The sequence below is a fragment of the Myotis daubentonii genome, chromosome 5, assembly GCF_963259705.1.
Source record: "Myotis daubentonii chromosome 5, mMyoDau2.1, whole genome shotgun sequence".
In the NCBI taxonomy this organism is placed as follows: Eukaryota; Metazoa; Chordata; class Mammalia; order Chiroptera; family Vespertilionidae; genus Myotis; species Myotis daubentonii.
Window position 1 is genome coordinate 52,667,947 of NC_081844.1, and position 20,274 is coordinate 52,688,220.

A 20,274-nucleotide genomic window follows, 5' to 3' on the forward strand; every position below is an offset into this window, starting at 1 on the left:
ATTTTGTTTTCCAAACAACCCTGACAGGCAGGTGTCACAACCCCTATTTTGTAGACAAAGAACCCAATCAAGAAAGGCTGAGTGAAGCCTGTTGGTGAAGCGTGTGGGCTCTGACCCCTAGCAAACCACCAGCTTCCCTGTGCTTCTCTGAGTTTCTTCATCTTTAAATCAGGGCACTGATAGTATCAATCCCGCAGGATTGGTGTAAACACATATATAATCTCTTCTAGTTCTTACAAAGTGCTATGCAGAATTTGAAAGGTCCTATAGCAATTTCTCTCCAGTAAAGAATCATGTTTCCTATCAAGCCAATGTTCAGAATAAAAGTTATCAATGCATGGTCCCCTTAATCATGAAATGATGTATTCAGGGACTCCTAATGCTGACATATTTTCCCAGGCTAAGCACCAAAGCACGGGAGAGAGCATGGTATAGGGTGGTCTCTACAACCTCCCCCCTCAAAAGAAGGGCTCAGGCTAAAACAGGACAAAGCACCTGAAAATTGTGTGAAGCACCACAGCATCAGCTACACCTACATAGAGATGGTCACTCATAAAAAGAACATGTCATCAACTCCCAGAGGCTCTAAAAGTGGACGACACGTTCTGTTCTCCTGAAGTCCGTCATAGCACGGAGTGACACCAAAGCCAAAGCAACAACACCACCAAAGATTAAAGCTGGGACTGCTGCACCCTTAAGTCCCCAACAGGGATTTGGTGTTTTATATCTATTACAAAACATAGCTATAGCCCTGGTCGGTTTGGCTCAGTGGATGGAGCGTTGGCCTGTGGACTGAAGGGTCCCAGGTTGAATTCCAGTCAAGGGCATGTACCTTGGTTGCGGGCACATCCCCAGTAGGGGGTGTGCAGGAGACAGCTGGTCAGTGTTTCTCTCTCATCGATGTTTCTAACTCTCTATCCCTCTCCCATCCTCTCTGTAAAGAATCAATAAAATATATTTAAAAAAAAACAAAAAAAATATAGCTATCCTATATAATAAAAGGGTAATATGCAAATTGGCCCTAACAGCAGAACGACTGGGAATGACTGGTCACTATGACACACACTGACCACCAGGGGGCAGACGCTCAATGCAGGAGCTGACCCCTGGTGGTCAGTACACTCCCACAGGGGGAGCTCTGCTCAGCCACAAGCCAGGCTGATGGCTGCCAGCACAGCGGTGGTGTCAGGAGCCTCTCCTGCCTCCTCAGCAGCACTAAGGATGTCTGACTGCAGCTTAGGCCTGCTCCCCGCTGGCAAGTGGACATCCCCCCGAGGGGTCCCAGGCTGCCAGAGGGATGTATGACTGCCAGCTAGCTAAGGCCCGATCCCCCAGGGGAGTGGGCCTAAGCCAGCAGGTGGACATCCCCTGAGGGGTCCCAGACTGCGAGAGGGCACAGGCTGGGCTGAGGGCCCCCTCCAACCCCCGGCCCGAGTGCACAAATTTTTGTGCACCGGGCCTTTAGTAATATGTATTATAACATATGCATACATGTGAAAGTGTGTGACTTATGGTAAGTACATATTTTCGTTGTGTTCAGTTACTATTTCAACAGGAGTAGGCAGGGTTTTGGCTATGAAAGGTCAAACTCTGATATTCCTAGGCAGGGACCTGCTTCACAGTAGTACTGTTTCCATATTAGTTCTCTACAAACAAATGAAAATCTGTCCAGGGTTAGATTCCTCTCCATAAAGGGAAAATGGCAACAGTTTAATTCTCTTGGATAAGATTTTAAGAATTTGTCATCACATTGGGATCATTAAAGCAGAAGTCTGCCACATGCTAACGTAACATCATATTTAAAGTAAATCAGTGACCCTAGCTGGTTTGGCTCAATGTATAGAGCAGTGATGGTGAAACTTTTGAGCTCGGCGTGTCAGCATTGTGAAAAACCCTAACTTAACTCTGGTGCCGTGTCACATATAGAAGTTTTTTGATATTTGCAACCATAGTAAAACACTTATATTTTTGAATTTATTTTATATATTTAAATGCCATTTAACAAAGAAAAATCAACCAAAAAAATGAGTTTGTGTGTCACCTCTGACACGTGTGTCATAGGTTCACCATCACTGATATAGAGCGTCAGCCTGGGGACCGAGGGGTCCCAGGTTCAATTCCAGTCAAGGTCACATGCCTGGGTTGTGGGTTCGATCCTCAGTAGGGAACATGTAGGAGGCAGCCAATCAATGATTCTCTCTCATCACTGATGTTTCTACTAGTATCTCTCCTCTCTCCCTTCCTCTCTGAAATCAATAAAACAAAAAATAAAGTAAATCAGTGGATAGTTATGGCAGCAAATTCACTCACAGCAGTTAGAAGGAGGATTCAGATGAATTTAAAATATACTATTTACACAGAAATAGGACAGCTCTGCAAGGTTATCTCCACAGCAGTTTCCACAAATCAGGAATCTAAACCTGCACAGAGAGGACATTTAGCAGGCCTATATGAGCAAGCCAAAGGCTCTACCAAGATAAAGCTAATTAGCAGATCTGTTCTGTTTACTCTCAAACAAATGAGTCCATTGATTTTTGTGTGGTCCTGACAGCTAGCACAAGTATCCAAGAGCCCACAGAAATTGCTTGCATTTCACAAGTGGGATTTTACAGCCTTTGAATTTCACAGGGAGCTGAGCTCAGCCTAAGAAAACAACACCAAGGAAAAGCTTGAAACATGTAGCTTTTCAAATTGAAGTGTCAATAAAAAACTTTATAATTTCATTTCCTTTCCTGTTGTGACACAGAATGTATCACCTGCAGCAAAATCCATCAGCTGGAACCCAAATAATGTTAAGATTAGAAAGGTAAGTCATCACTTGTGTTAAAAAAAACTTCATGTTTTGTAAGAAGCACAATTTCAACTTACACTTCCATGTTCAAAGGAGGGTCCAAAGTTATTCTAAACATTGTCTTCAGTGAGTCAATAAATCTTTCATAGCAGGCACATAAGTGGTTTATAAACATTAAATGGGTAATCTAGACCAGAATTTCTAGACTAAAGTGACACAGATTAGAGAGAGATTTCTAGAGCTCAGTCTGAAGAGTTATACCCAAATCCAATAACTAGATCAAGGTAAACGATCCTAATTGTTCATCACAGGATAGATGGCTTCTTGCTTAGGAGTGTATCACATAAATGTCAATAACCTCGCCCAGGATGTCATCTCCAGTGACCACTGCTATTTTCAAATCAACACCAGCCTTCCTGGCCATCTTGTCCAGGGCAGCAGCACACACGAGAGGGTTGGTACCCCCGGCATTGCTGACCACACGCACGCCTGCCAGAAGAGAAACATATGGCAATCACTCCGATGCAAGTTCAATTAGCAGTTTTCATTCAAAGAACTGCTTTCTCTGCCCACTGTTTTGTTTGTTTGTTTTTACCTTTTAGAGGCAAATATACCAAAGGCAATGGCATCCCTATATAATGTTTAAGTGGCTGAAGCCACTTCCGGTGTTTACGCTCATCAGATGCATGGCTGGTAACTGATGTGAAGGGAGATGTAACTCTTGGGTCCTCATAAAAATATCTGTGGGCTATTAAAGAAATAACTAGTTCTGATTTTTAAAATTCTCCAGATTTTCTAAATAATCCTCTACAGCAGCGGTTCTCAACCTGTGGGTCGCGACCCCTTTGGCGGTCGAACGGCCCTTTCACAGGGGTCGCCTGAGACCATCCTGCATATCAGATATTTACAGTACGATTCATAACAGTAGCAACATTACAGTTATGAAGTAGCAGCGAAAATAATCTTATGGTTGGGTCACAACATGAGGAACTGTATTTAAAGGGCCGGGAGGTTGAGAACCACTGCTCTAGAGGGAACTGATCCAATCAATTCCGTTTTGAAAACTCTAATCTTTAATTTGATGTCTGACAGCTATTTGGAATACTACAAACTGGCTAAAGAGAGAGTCAACATTCCAGAATTCTAAGGTAGAGAGGACTTGAGTGATCACCTACTCCAGGTGTTCTCATCTTTTAAAGATTCATTATCCTTTGAGGAATCTGATAAAAACTATGGATTCTCTCCTCAGGGGAAAAAGCTTCTTTTGCTTATAATTTCAGGGGCATGCCAGATTCCCCGATGCCCAGCCTTGGACACCAGATTAAGAAACCTTGACCGAATCCAACTATCTCGTTTACCGGTGAAGAAGCCAAGGTGCCGGGAAGCTAAGTGACGCGCCCACGGTTGTGCAGCTTGTTAGGGACAGCGGCAGGATGAAAACCCCGGGTGTCCCACTCCCCATCTGTCATCTGTGGTGTCAGATTCCATATGGACTGTGTGGGTGGTTAATGGCCAAATGGCCATCACACAAAATCTGCAAAGGGTTCTGAATGTTTTGCTGAACCACTCCTATTAACTGGCCAAAGAGTGATTATTAAGTATAAAGTATTAGAATTTATACCCTTTCTAACTAAATACGATATTTTTTTTATCTGTTTTCACTCTCTTCAACCTATTCAGGTACATTTGAATCAACCTCCATCCTCCTCCCCACCTCCCTCTACCCCACTAACACTTTCCTAAAACTCCCTCCTTTTTGAGTTCTGGTGACTGCACTATCAGGTTCTTCCCTGTCTCTTCCACAGTTCACCGCTTCCTCCCCCCCGCCCCCCCCTCCTTACATTTTATATCTCGTTCTTTGACTCCACCATCCCTCCTCTTTCAAGGGTTCCCTAAAGCTCAACCCTACTTTTCTTTATATCCATTCCCACCTCTGCCTCCTTAAGAAATCCCTCCCAATAATGGATTCAACTAGTACTTTTATTGATTAAAACTCCCTCCCTCAAACCTGTTTCTATTTCCACCCTGTCATCCAAGTGGTAGTATCTTCAACCTTGTTTGTACTGTGATGTCTAACTCTATATTTAGCGTATAGCAAGAGTAGAAGTAGAGGCCCTTGTGTGTTAACTGACATTTTATGATTCTAAAATGAAAGATAATATACAAATAACAAATTTACTACAAATACTTAAGGTCCATAAGAAGTTTTGGTTAAGTCTGACACCTTGCTTTCTTTGTGCCTTACTTTCAGGATAACTTATTTTTTAAAAAGGACATATAGCTCCCTCTAGAGGAAAATAATGATATTTTAGAAAACAGAACCTCCTAACATATATTGAGATTCACCAACAATAAAACTAAACGGTACACAATAACCACATCAGACTAGCAATTATTAAAAACTCTTCATCTTGCCCTAGCTGGTTTGGCTTAGTGGATAGAGCATCAGATTGCAGTCCAAAGGGTCTCAGGTTCAATTCCAGTCAAGGCACATGCAGGAGGCAACCAATCAATGTGTTTCTCTCACATTGATATTTCTCTATCTTTCCCTCTCTCTTCCACTCTCTCTAAAAATCAGTGGAAAAATATCCTTCAGTGAGGATTAAAAAAACACACACAACAACTCTTCATCTTAAAGATCTTAAACAATAACATATTGTAAGGGATTTATCCTTCTTAAGCAGAGATACATTTGCAGTACTTAAGAGATACTCAGTAATGTCACTGGAAGTTACCTCAGGACCCAACTGCAAAAGACTTTGTCAGCCCAATAAGTCACAGCACTATGGCAATGAGGTCAGAGTCTCGGATTTGGTTCAAGTATAGTCAGCGGCTTTTATAGATCCCAAGACATCTTCCTAAGATTTGCTCTGAGCCACAGAGACCCAGGGTGAGAGAGTGCGAATCAGTATAATTATAACTCTCCAACTGGAAATCAACCCAAATATGTTGGTATGTTGACACTGGCTATATTTTTAAACATTCTTTCACCTAATAACAACTGCCTTCTTTCCTCAGAACCACATTAAAGTGGCTCATAAGGCCTTTTCAAATGTTCATTGAGTTAATTATTTATTTTTAATGACTACATCGTATATATAAATATATATTTATCTATATAATATAAATATAGTATTTAAATATATTTAGCTATATTACATAAATACATATAAATATCCTATCTAATAAAAGACAAAAAGGGTAATTAACCATTCCTCCACTACGCTTCCCATTGGCTAATCAGGGCAATATGCAAATTAACTGCCAATAAAGATGGCGGCCGGCAGCCACGCAGCTGAAGCGAGCAGGAGGCTTGCTTGCTCCAGTGATGGAGGAAGCCAAGGTTCCCCGCCTGCCGCGGCCAGGCTCTGAGCTCCAAAAGCAACAGCTCCAAAAGCAACAAAGTTTCAATTATAGAAGCTAAATAAACTCCAGATACCTGCTTTCAGCCAGCCGCGGCCTCAGAGCTGGAGCGAGCAGGATGGCAATGAAGTTTCAATTATAGAAGGTAAATAAATCCCAGAATAAAAAAGAAAAAAAGGAGAGGCTGGGAGCTTCAGTTGCCAGCCATCCTGAAAATGGCCCTCAGCCTCTCACCCAGACTGGCCAGGCACCCCAGTGGGGACCCCCACCCTGAAGGGGGTGTGACCAGCTGCAAACAGCCATCAGCCCCTCACCCAGGCTGGCTAGGCACCCAAGCAGGACCCCTACCCTGATCTGGGACACCCTTCAGGGCAAACCAGCTGGCCCCCACCCAGGCACCAGGCCTCTATCCTATATAGTAAAAGGGTAATATGCAAACTGACCCTAACAGCAGAAAGACTGGGAATGACTGGTCACTATGACACACACTGACCACCAGGGGGCAAACGCTCAAAGCAGGAGCTGCCCTCTGGTGGTCAGTGCGCTCCCACATGGGGGAGCTCTGCTCAGCCACAAGCCAGGCTGATGGCTGCCAGTACAGCGGTGCTGGTGGGAGCCTCTCCCGCCTCCTCAGCAGCGCTAAGGATGTCCGACTGCAGCTTAGGTCTGCTCCCCGCTGGCAAGTGGACATCCCCCGAGGGCTGCCAGGCTGCCAGAGGGATGTCTGACTGCCAGCTTGGGCCCAATCCCCCGGGGAGCAGGCCTAAGCCAGCAGGTGGTCATCCCCCAAGGGGACCCAGACTGCGAGAGGGCACAGGCTGGGCTGAGGGGAACCCCCCTCCCGAGTACACAAATTTTTGTGCACCGGGCCTCTAGTAATATATATTACATAATATATAAATATATATCCTCTCTTTCTTAAAACCTGACATGCCATTAAATACAGAAAATTAAGACGATTTAAATGTTTTTCAAATTACCTTTTTTATGAATGTCCTTTATATATGGAGCCATGGCAGTCTGTACAAAATCAGGAACATAGCCCAAATCCTAAAATATAAAAATAAATGTTATCCGCTATGAAATGCATTTGTGCAACTCAAAGGCAACAGACTAATCAATCCTTTAATTATTTTCAAGGCTACTTTTAAGTTAAATTTTAAGTAATTGTAATATTTATGTTGTCTGAAAATCACTAATCCCTTATGAATTTGAGGTTATAATAAATCAATGGAAATATCTACATGATATAAAAATAAACTTAACCTGCATTACTACCAAAGAGATGAAATAAGAATAACCAAACAAATTAATCACTTCTCTTTTGTGATCTATAGAAGTTTTAACTCCAAAGTTTTATTAAAAACTAAAATTTCCAACACTATACATGTCCTCAGCATACCCCTACATTGTCAAGAGAAGGTAATGCTTTTACATTTATTTGGTAGATTATAGAAACAGATGTAGGAAACCAATAGAGTGGAGTGGAGTAAGAGTAGTTTAAAGCACAAACTAGATAATTAGTTACATTACTAGGGATTCACTTTTAAATTAACTCTAACAAGCTAAATGATTCAAATGGTCCTCTGGTCTAAATGGAATTTCTGCTGGGATATTCCATGCCTGGGGCCAATTTCTTGGCCTTATGTATTAAAACAAAAATAATTAATTTACTGGATCTAACAAAAATATTTCAGAGTTAGGACTAAGACATTGATCACATATTATATATGACAGCATAAGCAATTTTTCATGTTAATAAAGCCTTTTTCATAAGTATACTTTTAGTGGCTACATAAGATTTCATTGTCTGGATCTCTCATCATTTACTTAACCATGTCCTTATTGTTGGCCATTTAGGTCTTTCATTTTCTGTGCATGTTATAAATAAGGCTACATTATCTATCTTTGTGAGCAAAGCTCTTCCACACTTTGCTGTAGTTCCTTAAGATAATTCTGACTTCAGTGGCAGTAAATAACCAAACAACTTATATTTTTTCTAATAATGAGACCTAACATTTTAAGGCTTTATAAGTCATCTATGAAAACATTTTCTAATGTAATTATACTTTAAGGTATTATTTCATGGTAATTAAAATGATTACAATAGGGGAGTGGGAAGAGATCAAACAAAGAACTTGTATGCATATATGCATAACCCATGGACACAGACAATAGTGTGGTGAAGGCCTGGGGCAGTGGTGGGCTAGAAGGAGCTGGGGGTGGGGGAGAGAAGGGAACTTATGTAATACTTTCAACAATAAAGATTAAAAGATAACAATAATAAGTAAATGATTACAATAATTAACTTACAGATGATTTTACTTTGGCAGCAGTTAGGAGGCACATAGTTATCTCTGAGAGATAATCAAAAACCAAATAATCCAGCTTCTCTCCATATAGTAGCTGAGGAACTACAAGTAAAGCACAAAGTGTAGTTTACTTTCTAAAATTTAAATTTAACAATAATTTAATCAACATTTTTAAAAAGTATGAATGAAATCGCATTTTCTTTACGTTATCCAAAATCAGAAGTTGCACATATATGCATATGCATTTTGTGGGCATGTCCCTGGGAACCCTTCCTAGCTTAATGAGATTTTGGTCACTGTACTTTACATCCAAGCACTGCCATATTGGGGTGATAATCCACACACTTCATCATGCTGATTAAAGAAAAGTAAATTATTATAGGGTAACAGAAAAATATCTGTAGCTATGGTAGCAGATTTCCCCATTTCCAGTGCTCTCCAGAACTTATTTCCATCTAATGGCAAAGATCTCTTTGTTAAAAGAAATGACAAATTTTCCAATGTATCAGGTGTAAATCTTCTTTGCTATTCCAAGCTCATAATCAATTCAGGCAAAAATCAATTATGCCCCTCACAGCTTTTGGTATGACAGAATAGGCAAGGTCAAAGGGAATATCTAATATCTGCTCTTACCAAGCTTCTAGTTTCCTCCTTCCATTATCCCAAAATAACCGGTTGTGTTATTAAAAATCTCAAAGGCAATTCTCAAAGTAAAACACAAGAGACATAAAAGTCTAAAGAAAAATGCTATCATAAGATATGCTGTCCTCCTAAATAGTGTGTGTTTAAGGGTAGGAGCTTTGTCTTAATCTGGTGTCCCTGTCTAGCTTTGTGCCTGATGGTACTTAGCAAAAGTTGGTTGTTTACATAAGAGTACATTTCAAATCAGCTCTTCTTGAAGGTTTCTTCATATCTCTCATCATATCTCTCATTTTTCATAAACTATCATGGCATACCCAAGGATTACTTAAGCCTCAAATCTTGTTAAGTGCCATAGAATTCTTTATTCTGGCATGGTGAAATTTCTAAAACCTACTGAAAAGATTCTATGCAAAGGTTTCTCACAAGTAGAAACATTTCCCACTAGGTTAGGGACTTGACAAAGCCAAGTCTTATATGACTTCATAAAGTAAATACAGAGTTGGAAGTATTTATTAATTATTGAGATAGTCATTTACGTATTTTTCCCAGTATAATGCAACTATGATCTATATATATAAAAGCTTCAGCAACTGTCCAACCAGTAGCTATGACGCTCAACACAGGAGCAGAAACCACAGATGTGGAAACATGGAACAGACTGATGAATCTCAGAGGGAAGAGGGGAAGGGAAAGGGTAGGAAGAAATTAACCAAAGATCTCATATGCATACTAGAGGCCTGGCGCACGGATTCGTGCACTGGTGGGGTCCCTCAGCCTGGCCTGAACCCTCTCGCAATTTGGGGCCCCTCGGGGGATGTTGGAGAGCCAGTTTTGGCCTGATCCCCACAGGCCAGGCCGAGGGACCACACCAGTGCACGATATCATGCACCGGGCCTCTAGTACCATAGAAGACAGATAGATGGCTCTTACCATCATAAAAGAGTAAACTTAGACATGATGTACATACAAAAAAACATTAAAATAGGAGGATTACTGAAAGATAAGTGGCTCTATAATTAATGCTATGTTACTAGTATTTCTCCACCACACTTGAGCTCAGGAAGGTCACAAGCAACTACGTTGGGATAAGTAGTACCATCCGAAATGTCCGTCAATCTCCAGCTAAGCCATTCTACAGACAGCACACGGAACAGAATCTTTCATCGGTGACTTCAGAGAAGGAAGAAATATCTCACTTTGGGACTTTATGCCAAGATGTTTAGCAACAGTGCAAAATTCAAACAGGCACAAGTGGTAAAATCCAAGTGCATCAAGAAGGCAGCTCGATACCCTAACATGGATTTTAGAGCAGGAAAAGTCCATGTTGGAGGCATAAATGTAGTCTTCCAAGGTAGTGATTTTAAATATTATAGAGAAGAGCACCTATGCCTGGGACACTCCAAACTTCAGTTTTTAAGAAGAAGAGGAACTAGTCAAGGAGACTGAGAAGGAAGGGGCAGGAAAGAAGGAGGAAAACTTCACGAGACTTCAAGAAGAAAGCATTTTAAGGAGACAGTGATCAATTTAGTTAATACTACTACTGATAGGTCAAGGAATAGGAGGGCCAAGATTGACCCCTCACTTTAGGAGTCATTGGCTAAATAGGTGGAGGTGATTAGTCCCAGCTTCTCTGAAATAAGAAAGACAAGGGTCTGGCCTGGCCGGTATTGCTCAGTAGTTAGAGCACTGACCCGTGCACAGAAGGGTCACGGGCTCGATTCCCGATCAAGGGCATGTACCTGGTTGCAGGTTCAATCCCCAGCCCCAACCAGGGGGGTGCGGAAAGCCGGCCCCAATTGGGGATGTCTGGCCCCAACCAGTTGGTATGTCTCACTCACATCAATGTTTCTTTCTTCTCCCTTCCTTCCACTGTCTAAAAATCAATGGAAAAATATCCTTGGGTGAGGATTAACACAACAAAAAAAAGAAGAAAAAAAGAAAAACAAAGTTCCAAGATATTAAATAAATTGAACACCAAGATCACATATCATTAGCCAGTTAGCAGCAGAAATGGGCCCAGAACCCACACTGAACACAAGCCTTCAGAAGTTAGTCATGGTTCTTGAATCCCAGAGCAGGCTCTTCTTCAATCACATATTATGATGTCAACTTGCCCTTCGTAACTGTGATGCAGAAGGAGGCCTCTATTAAGATTTTAAACAAAAAGGAATAAGCATCAATATTAGAATTTGGGGGCACAATGACAGTGGAACAGACACAATACCCTTCAAATCAAATGAAAGAGGCAGACACTGCAACCACAGCCAGCCCAGGTGTCAAAACACACTGCAATACAAAGAAATGTTTACATCTCCTCAAAGGGGATTCTCTGGGCAGTATTTCACTAGATGGCTTCCATATAAAAAAGTGATCAATAAATTCTCCCAGGCCCCATTCCCATATGTTACTGGCACTATGTATAATCAGGGCTTGAATAATGGGGATCTGATTCCCCACCCTCTTTCCTTCACCTGATTTTTTTTTTTTTATCTTCACCTGAGGATATTTTTCCATTGATTGTTAGGGAGAGTGGAAGAGAGACAGAAAGACGGAGAGAAACATCGATGTGAGAGAAACACATCGATTGGTTGACTCCTGCATGAGGCCTGACCAGGGCCCAGACCTGGGGGAGTCTGCAACCAAGGTAAGTGTGCCCTTGACAGGAATCGAACCCGAACCCAGGACTCTTCGGTCAGCAGGTAGATGCTCTATCCAGCTAGGGCCACCTGATTTCTTTATCAAGGTGCCCAAAAGGAGGTCTTAGTTTTAAATTAAATTTTCATTTTAAGATTTAAACATTCTAACGCATTTCTAGGGGGCCAAAGGCACAAGAGAGTCTTAAACCATTTAGGTTTAATGCCCGTTTTAACAGTCCCAACTGCTCCCCTCAAATCACAACCACCAGGGCAGCTATGGGGGGGGGGGGGGAGTGGGGGGGGGGGAGAGGAACAACTGTAATAATCTGAACAGTACAGATTTAATTTTTTTAAAAAAAATCACAACCACCAACAGCCAAGGAGTCACTCTGCCGCCAAAGTCCGCTGAACGATTTTGCAGCCCAGGAAAGTGAAGCGTTCCCAAGGGAAGGCAGGCGCCAGGTGGAGGAAAAGACGGATTTGGCTCTGAGCTGACTCGTTACTTGGGATGGAGCGGAGGGAGTGGCTGACGGTCCCAGGGCCCGGACAGAGAGGAAGGCGGGCGCTTCTCCGGGGAGAGGCAGAGGCGGAGCCAGCGCTGGCACCTGGCCCACGGGACTTCGGTGGAGGAGAAAGGTCGCCGCCAGGCTGGGACGCGTGGCGCAGAAAAGCCCCGTCGCGGGGCTCGAAACCTTCCAGAGTTCCCAGTGCCCTGGCTCCGGGAGCTAGTCCCCCACGCCTGGCGTCCCTCCAGGGCTGCCCTAAGCCTCGCGCCTCCCTTCCAACCTTTCCTCCCGGGGAAGCGGGCAGAGAGGGGCTCAGTGGAGTGAGCGGCGGCGCAGATCGCAGCCGCGTTACCTGATGCCGCCGTGTCTCCCCAGAAGGCGGAGGCGCAGCCGAGACGCACGGCGCAGCCCCGCGACCCCGGCTGCTCACCCGCGCCGGCCTCCGCCCGCGTGCCCAGTGCCCGGGGCCCGGCGCCCCAGGCGGCCGCCCGCGTGAGCCCGAGCCCGAGCCCGAGCCCGAGCCGGACAGTCGCCCGCAGCGGGCGCAGCGGCCCGACACAGCTCATGGCGCGCGCTCCGTGGAGTAACCGCGCCCCGCGCGCCCCCTCCTGGCCACGCCCCACCCGCGCCTGAAGCCCGGGCCTCGGGGCCCTGGTCCTGCCAACCCAGGGCTCGGGCTCCAGCTCCAGTGACTGCGACCATCATCACTAAGAAACAGAAGGGAAGGGTTGCCGGTTCAGCTCCTCTCCTCCGTTCCCGTCAAAGGGTCCTCACGCCTTATTCCCTTTCAAATTCTGAGTGTGAGAAGGAAGACAACCCAACAAGATAAAGATATGGGGGCCCCTGACTTCTCTTCCAAGGAGCTAGAGAATTATACCAACGCCAGCTCTCCTTCTACAGCCAGGCCGGTGAAGAAACGATTTACAAGACGCTAACCTAAGAGCTTTACTTATTTTATTTACGTTGCAGGCTTTTGAGTTCATGCTTTAAAATGTTTAATATTTATTAACACATTAAATAGAACGACCCAACGAGATGGATGATACAAGTATCCCCAGTGTACAACTGAGGAAAACTCAAGACTCAGCGAAGTCAGTCCCTTTCCCAGGGTCACACAGCTAGAAGTTATAAAGCTGGAATTGAAACCCAGGCAGTCTGGCTTCCGTCTCCACACTCTCTGCTCTCACCGCACACTGCCCCAGTTAGAAAAAAAAAATAACTGTGACCTCCATCTTATGGGCAAGGAAACTTAGGCACAGAGAGGGTACTAATGGAGCTAGAAATTGGTGCAGGCAAGACACTAGCAGCCAGTTTGATCCTTAACTACCGTGGGAGAGGAGATGTGAGTCATACAGAAGGAAAAGGAATTGACACAAAGTATGTGAAGCTTTCATCACCTTCACATACTGAGCCCCTGGGCTTTAGGCCCAGTCCCTCGTGTCCTTCCTCAGGCTTAGCACTGGGTGTGAGGGGCTTTCCAAGTAACTCCACCATTCCTGCACTCCACTGGCCATAAGGGGGCTGGTGACTGAACTCAGAGCCACACTGAGGTCCAGCCGTTTTGCCACCAGCTGGACAACTCCTCCCTGAGTTGGGCGTAGCATATTTAGAGGGCCTTCACATGTGAGCTTCATCCCTTTTGTGGCCAGGCCCCCAGGATGCTTTGGGAAGGCATAACCAGGGGCACCAGTACCACCAAACCCTCTTTGCTCCTACTTTGGAAACAATGTCGCTGTCTGACGGGGAACAAGAGCACAAGGAAGAGGCACCGAGGATGTGTATGGCCATGACCACATTAACAACTTGATTTATTTCAGTTTACGAAGTTCATTTCTTTCTCCCTATCTTGCTCAATGTAGTGAGTTCCAGCGATTCTGGGGCTGGTCGTGGAAAAACATATGATCATAAGGAGGGAGGGGCTCACAGCAAGCTTTATTTGGGCAACGCTTTGACAAGTGTGCATGCAGGAGCAGGACGGAGGAGTCCCACACAGCCTGGGACCACCCAGACGCTGTGGCTGCCCAGGGCGACCCCCCAGAACAATGGAAAGGTAAGGGAACACCCCAGCGGAATGATGGGATGGGAGAGGGGACTCACCTGTCTAGGTGAGGCCACTCAGCCATCCCTCTGGGAGTCTCTGGATCAGGGAGCTCCCAAGGTCAGCCGCAGAGTGGGGTCTTGAATCGCTACAACGTTATCCAACATCTGACCAGCAAATATTGGATGTAGCTTCTCAAAGTATGCAAAGCAGGCCGGTTCTCAATAGCTAAAATTTGTGCCGTGTTTAAAACAGTTGAGTGTGTTTTAAATATGAGAATTAGATGCTGGTGCCTGCAGGCTTTTGAGTTCCTGGGTCCCAGGCTGTTGTGAAGAAATCAACAACCCAGAAACCAACATACGGGGCCATCTTTGACTTATTGCTGTCACATCCTAAGATCCAGTGGGAAGTACACCCAAACACTCCCAGAATCCACAGCTCCACCAGGCCAAGTCTCTCTCAGGCATGAGACACTCAAATTCTGAGTTCAGGGTTCTCACCTGATCCACTTTGAATGCTGGTGATTGAGACTGGCTGATGATTTACTCCTACACTGCCATCCCTCTGCACAAAGGCAGAGGAGTCTAACATTCAGACAGTCAATTATACACATGCAACAGGAGTGGGTTGGCGGATATTTTACCTACAAGAATCTGTGAGGCAGTTTGCATAGATGAGTATCCACACCCTGTGCCTGTTGTTGTCTAAGAATGAAACAACTTCACCAGCAGGTGTCGCTATTACATTACATATCAGGGAGAGTCTGGCTCCCTTGATAGGGCCTTAAATAAAACACACTTCTAGTTGTTTATATTCTGGTCACTAGCTCCAGTAAGTGCTATGTAATCACAGCCATCAACAACGACGTATGTGATATTAAACCCATTTACTATTCAATCCAACAGAGTCCTCCACGCTTCTCAGGAAATCCAGCCCAACTAGGAGGTTTACTTCACAGAATAATGAACAAATTCTATTTACTACTAGACAATCCACCTGCTTCTGGCTCCATAGAACATGAAATAAGTAAAATGACTACTCCACTGCTCCTTGTAGATTATCAGACATGCCCAACAGCAAAGGGACTCTCCATGGAATATTGTTCATTACTGTTTAATTTGAACGCATTCCAAGGCCCAGATACACAGGTGAGCTCAAGTCCCCAGGGTTTCATTCTGGAGATCTGAAGTCTTTGGCATGTCTGTAGGATTAGGGCATGAGGCAGGGGCAGAGACATTCTTTCATTCTCTGTCTATTCTGTTAGATTTAAACTCAGGTCCGAGTTCTGTCCTCAGGCCCTTCTTATTTTCACACCTTGTTTTCTTCTTGGAAACCATCATTGTCCCCCATTGACTCAACATTGGTTCTCATTCTCAAAGCCCTGTCTTCAGCATTCCAATACCATGACCTATTAGAGCAGTGGTTCTCAACCTTCCTAATGCCGCGACCCTTTGATACAGTTCCTCATGTTGTGGTGACCCCCAATTTCATTGTTACAAATTAAACATAATTAAAGCATAGTGATTAATCACAAAAACAATATGTAATTATATGTGTGTTTTCCAATGGTCTTAGGTGACACCTGTAAAAGGGTCACGACCCACAGGTTGAGAATCGCTGTATTAGAGGTTTCACTACTGCTCAAGCTTAAAATGTTAGAAAACGGACTCGTTTTCTGTCTCCCCTAAATCCGTTCCTCCTTCTTATTTTCCTACTTATGTTAATTGTCAACTTTTCTGTTCCTCAGAGTTATTATCTTTGACCCTTTCCTCCCTTGGCTCTTCCTCCCAATTTAACCCTTTCCTAAACAGACTGGTCTTTTCTAGTCTATTTCTATAAAGTGCTTGAATGTTTCCAAACTATTTCTTGTACACCTTCTATGTGCAAGGACTTCTGCAATGTGTTAAGGCATGGGGCTTGAGGCCAGTCTGTTTGTCATTCTTTTTGCAGCCTTGAAACAATACTCTTAAAGCAACAGATGTCAGTAAGTTGATTACCAAACATGTATTTTTTAACTTAAAGAGGAGAAACTGATACAGCTTGGTTTTAAAAAATTCTTTTTGGAACAAGAAATAATTTCAGTGTGCCTTCAGTGTAAAATATAACAGAGGAATTGAATGATCTTTGAAATTGCCGACTCGAAATCAGCCTCCTTATGTAAAGCAGGAGTGAGTGAGTACTCTCTGCAGTGTGAGGCAGTGGGTCCCCTACTCTCCTGCACATAGTATAGTAAGCACCTGGGGACGCTGGCTCATAAAATGCAGACCCCTGGGGTCCATCCCCGGGTACTCTGATTCAGTAGATCGGCAAAGGGGCCAAGGAATCTGCATTTTTAAACAAAACAAAAATCTAAGGAGTATTTTTAAGAAACAGTCATGCAGAAGAAAAGTCTAAGTACTTGAAATAGGATACTGTTCTTACATCATGAAATTGCTTCACACAACTACTCTTAGTCACCTAATTGTGTTAGTTGAGTCTGTAATTCTCTGCCCACAGACTATTTCCTCTAATTTTACCTGTAGAAGCTCATATCTTTGGTTTCTAGTTTTATCTCAGATTTAAATTTCAATCTTGGTAGACGTAACACCTTAGGCCAGATTAATATTTCATGCTTCACTACATGTGAGGTTCTCAGATCCTGTTCTTGGGAGAGCAGGAAGTCAGTAGGGATTCCTGAAAGGAGAAAGAAGGTACCACCATGCGCCCCAGTAGGGTAGGGCACTGGGGCAAAGCTGGGAGTCCGTGGTATGTTTTCTTACAACACACAGAGGTGTGGCAGTCTGAGGTTTAATTGCAAGTTGTAGTTGAGGCATGGGGTGAGGAACCCAAGATCCTGAATCCCAACTCCCTGTGGGAACTTCCCAAATGTAAGCCATGCCCCCTCTTATTGGTGCTGGCATGGGACATAGGTGAGTGAGCTGGGCTAAAGCGTGAGACCAGGACAGACAAACCTAAGGAGAGGGGCAGGTAAAGGTCACTGGGCTTTCTTTACCCTACACTCTCTCCCTGGTCCTGTGTGTTCTAAACATTTTCCTTAAATTAGTGCAAATCCTGGCAGAGCTCCGAAACACAACACTATGTCCATCTCCCCTCCTCCCGGTATTTCATTTAACTTTGTTAAGGTTGTATGGTTTGTTTGGCCGCACTTGTTCCAGGCAAGTGTGAGTAGCTCAGAGGCCTGTTTGTGGCCTTGTCTCCTTATGCTCCAGACAGGGGATCAGAAGCAGTGACCAGTAGCTCTTGGAAATTCCTCCTAGTGCTGTGGCATCCTGGGACTTGTCCAGCCCATTGTGTGGACATCATTGAAACTTGGATTTGTTTTAAAGTGTTATATAGTTTTGCTTTTGTTTTTCAAACATTAAATACATGTGGGGTCCCCTTCCGTCAAAAAGCCACAGTGACTGTCTCTCTCCGCTCCTGATGCCACTCAAATGGAGCCACAGGAGAATCACTGTGGTTTGTCCCAGTTTCACAACTGCCCTGCCCTGTGGTACCTGATGACCTTGTTACATCTGTGAACAGCTTTTGCTCGGAGACAGATGCTTTCGAGGCTGGTGTACTTGGTCTTTTCTTTTCTCGACTGATCTTGTAAGTCCTTAATGGTCATGTGCTTGGCCTCAAATGGCATTTTAATATTTTAGTGCTTTAGCCATATTTACTATTTATTAATGGTTTATGAAAACATACTTTATTCACTCAGCAAATGTTTGTTGAGTTCACTGTGTTAAGTGCTGCAGATACCAGCAGATAAAAAGCCTTGCCTTCATGGGGCTTACATAAAATTATTTGAATTAATTTATTTTTGCTGATTATAATAATACCTTAACATTTTACGGGATTTTGAGACCTCATTTAGAAGATCTGGCTAATAAGTTATATTGAGCATCATATTTTTTTGTGGAGAACCTTAAATACAAGGCTGAGAAGTTTGTACTTAATAGGATAAGAGACTGGGAGTCCTTGCAGGTTTCGATGAGGAGAATGACATTATCAGGGCACCATCGTAGGACAGTGTTCAGATGGGCTTTGTGGTGATTGCGGGCTAGCTTTCACAGGGTTCCTCTATTTTCACTCTGTCTCTTATCTGGATTTGTCAAATCTCTGACAGCCCCACATAAAAATATATGTACATATTGGCTTCAAACTGCCCACCCTCCAGGAGGCCTGCAGGTGGCAATAGTGAGCCATCCATGAGCTTTGTAACTAACCCCACATTTTGTAACTAGCCTTTAACCAATTTGGGAGTGCATATTTGATTAAGCGTTATTTCAGGAATTTTCCTAGGATAATCCTATAGGAGCTATAGGCAGTTCATTTCAAGTAGATATGAAGAAGGGGTGTGGAAAAGGAGCCTTCCATCCCACAATGAGATGCTGCAATATTAACTATCCATGAAGTGATAATGGGGAAACTAACCTAACAAAGCACATTGGATGAGATCCACAAGAAGTATTGATATAAGATTACCAGGTAGTTTTCTGAAAAGAGGGCTGTGCGACTAAGCAAGTGGTTTCCTGGATGTGGGTACATAGAATTTCCTCGGTGTTGTTTGTAAAAAATGAAAACACTGTGTTCTGAATTTTTTTTTTTTTTTTTTTTTTTACAGAGAGGAAGGGAGAAGGATAGACAGTTAGAAACATCGATGAGAGAGAAACATCGATCAGCTGCCTCTTGCACACCTCCTATTGGAGATGTGCCTTCAACCAAGGTACATGCCCTTGACCGGAATCGAACCCGGGACCCTTCAGTCCGCAGGCCGACACTCTATCCACTGAGCCAAACTGGTCAGGGCTGTGTTCCGAATTTTGACGTATTTTGTTTCTTTGTAGATGAGCATGTCCTGGTTAGTCCTGCGGAAGGCCATTTCTCAGGAACTACTGGCACAACAGTTATCAGCTAAGAATATGGTTGACACTCTGCTCTTCCTTGCAAAACATTCAGTAAATATTTGGGCTTTTACAAATCGCACCTTTGTTTACCAAGAGGAGGTCACTGCTCCCCACCACTCAGAGTAAAGCACACACAGCAACCCCCATTGCAAGAAGGGTAACTAACATAAGCCACCTTTCACGGAAGAAGCAAGGTCCTTCCAAATGTCAATGACAAGTTGACCTTTATACACAGCGTAGTCTTTTTTTATGCGTTTAATTTTGAATGGAAAGAACTGTAAGTGCATTCACAGTTAGATAGTAAACTAACCCAAGAGACAGGTCGTATTTCATTTGCCTTCATTCAAGATGGAAACTTAAAGTAAATGTGGGCATTAAGCTGTCTTTTTATTGACCTTATAACATTTTCTGTTCTTCCAACCTCCCCTCTTTCTTTGGGAATATTATATAATTTTTCCCTTCAAAGATACTTTATTTGAGAAAATCACGAGATTCTTCATCAAACAGAGGAATGTAACTTGGCCACTTTTTTTTGTTTTTACCACACTCGTAATTATTCCACTGATCACATCTAGTGATGAAAATTGTTTCAAAGGGTAAGGGTCTCAAATTGTAACTTATGTGAAGCTAGAAACAAACAAACAAACAAACAAACCAAGAACTCAGTAACAGACTAATTGGCACAGCAAACACTTAAATCTAACTTTTCCATTCCAATTTGTCTCCATCCAGGGCAGCCTCAGAGCATTCCTTGATCTCTGGCCAGCATTAAAAATGGCTGATTCTTGGCCATTTTTGTCTCTGGATGTAATTCTGATTGGGACAATCCTTCTTTCTCTGGCCACTGGCTTGCCTGACTTTCTAAATCTCACCCAAAGCACCCCTGCCCCATGGCCCAATGCCCCCAAGTGGTACATCTGATGGAGCTTTATAAAGTTAAGAAGCTCAAAACCCAGGTGGCTGCCTCGCCGCCCACCCCCGCCCCACTGCCCCGTAAGAAGTCCAGGTTACATAGCCCCTGTTGGTTTTCTGTCTTTGATTTACACAGTGAAACTAAAAGCACATTGCTCATAGACTCAAAAAAATTTTCATTTTCA

At 43.5% G+C, this 20,274-nt stretch overlaps 1 protein-coding gene across 3 annotated transcripts in view; it reads right to left on the reverse strand.

Moving 5' to 3' along the window:
• Positions 1 to 12,822, reverse strand: part of LOC132235447 (uncharacterized) — an 85,062-nt gene extending 72,240 nt beyond the window's left edge. For 2 of the 3 annotated variants that reach the window (XM_059697785.1, XM_059697784.1), the window contains exons 1-4: positions 12,603 to 12,822; positions 8,468 to 8,568; positions 7,135 to 7,204; positions 3,150 to 3,280 (exon numbers count right to left, since the gene is read on the reverse strand). In XM_059697785.1, the coding sequence (XP_059553768.1) occupies positions 3,150 to 3,280; positions 7,135 to 7,204; positions 8,468 to 8,568; positions 12,603 to 12,816 (516 nt within the window). In that variant the 5' untranslated portion in view covers positions 12,817 to 12,822. Of the gene's footprint in view, positions 1 to 3,149; positions 3,281 to 7,134; positions 7,205 to 8,467; positions 8,569 to 10,847; positions 11,009 to 12,602 lie in introns of those variants that run through there. The other variant, XM_059697786.1, reaches the window with a different exon arrangement.
• Positions 12,823 to 20,274: the final 7,452 nt, after the last annotated feature.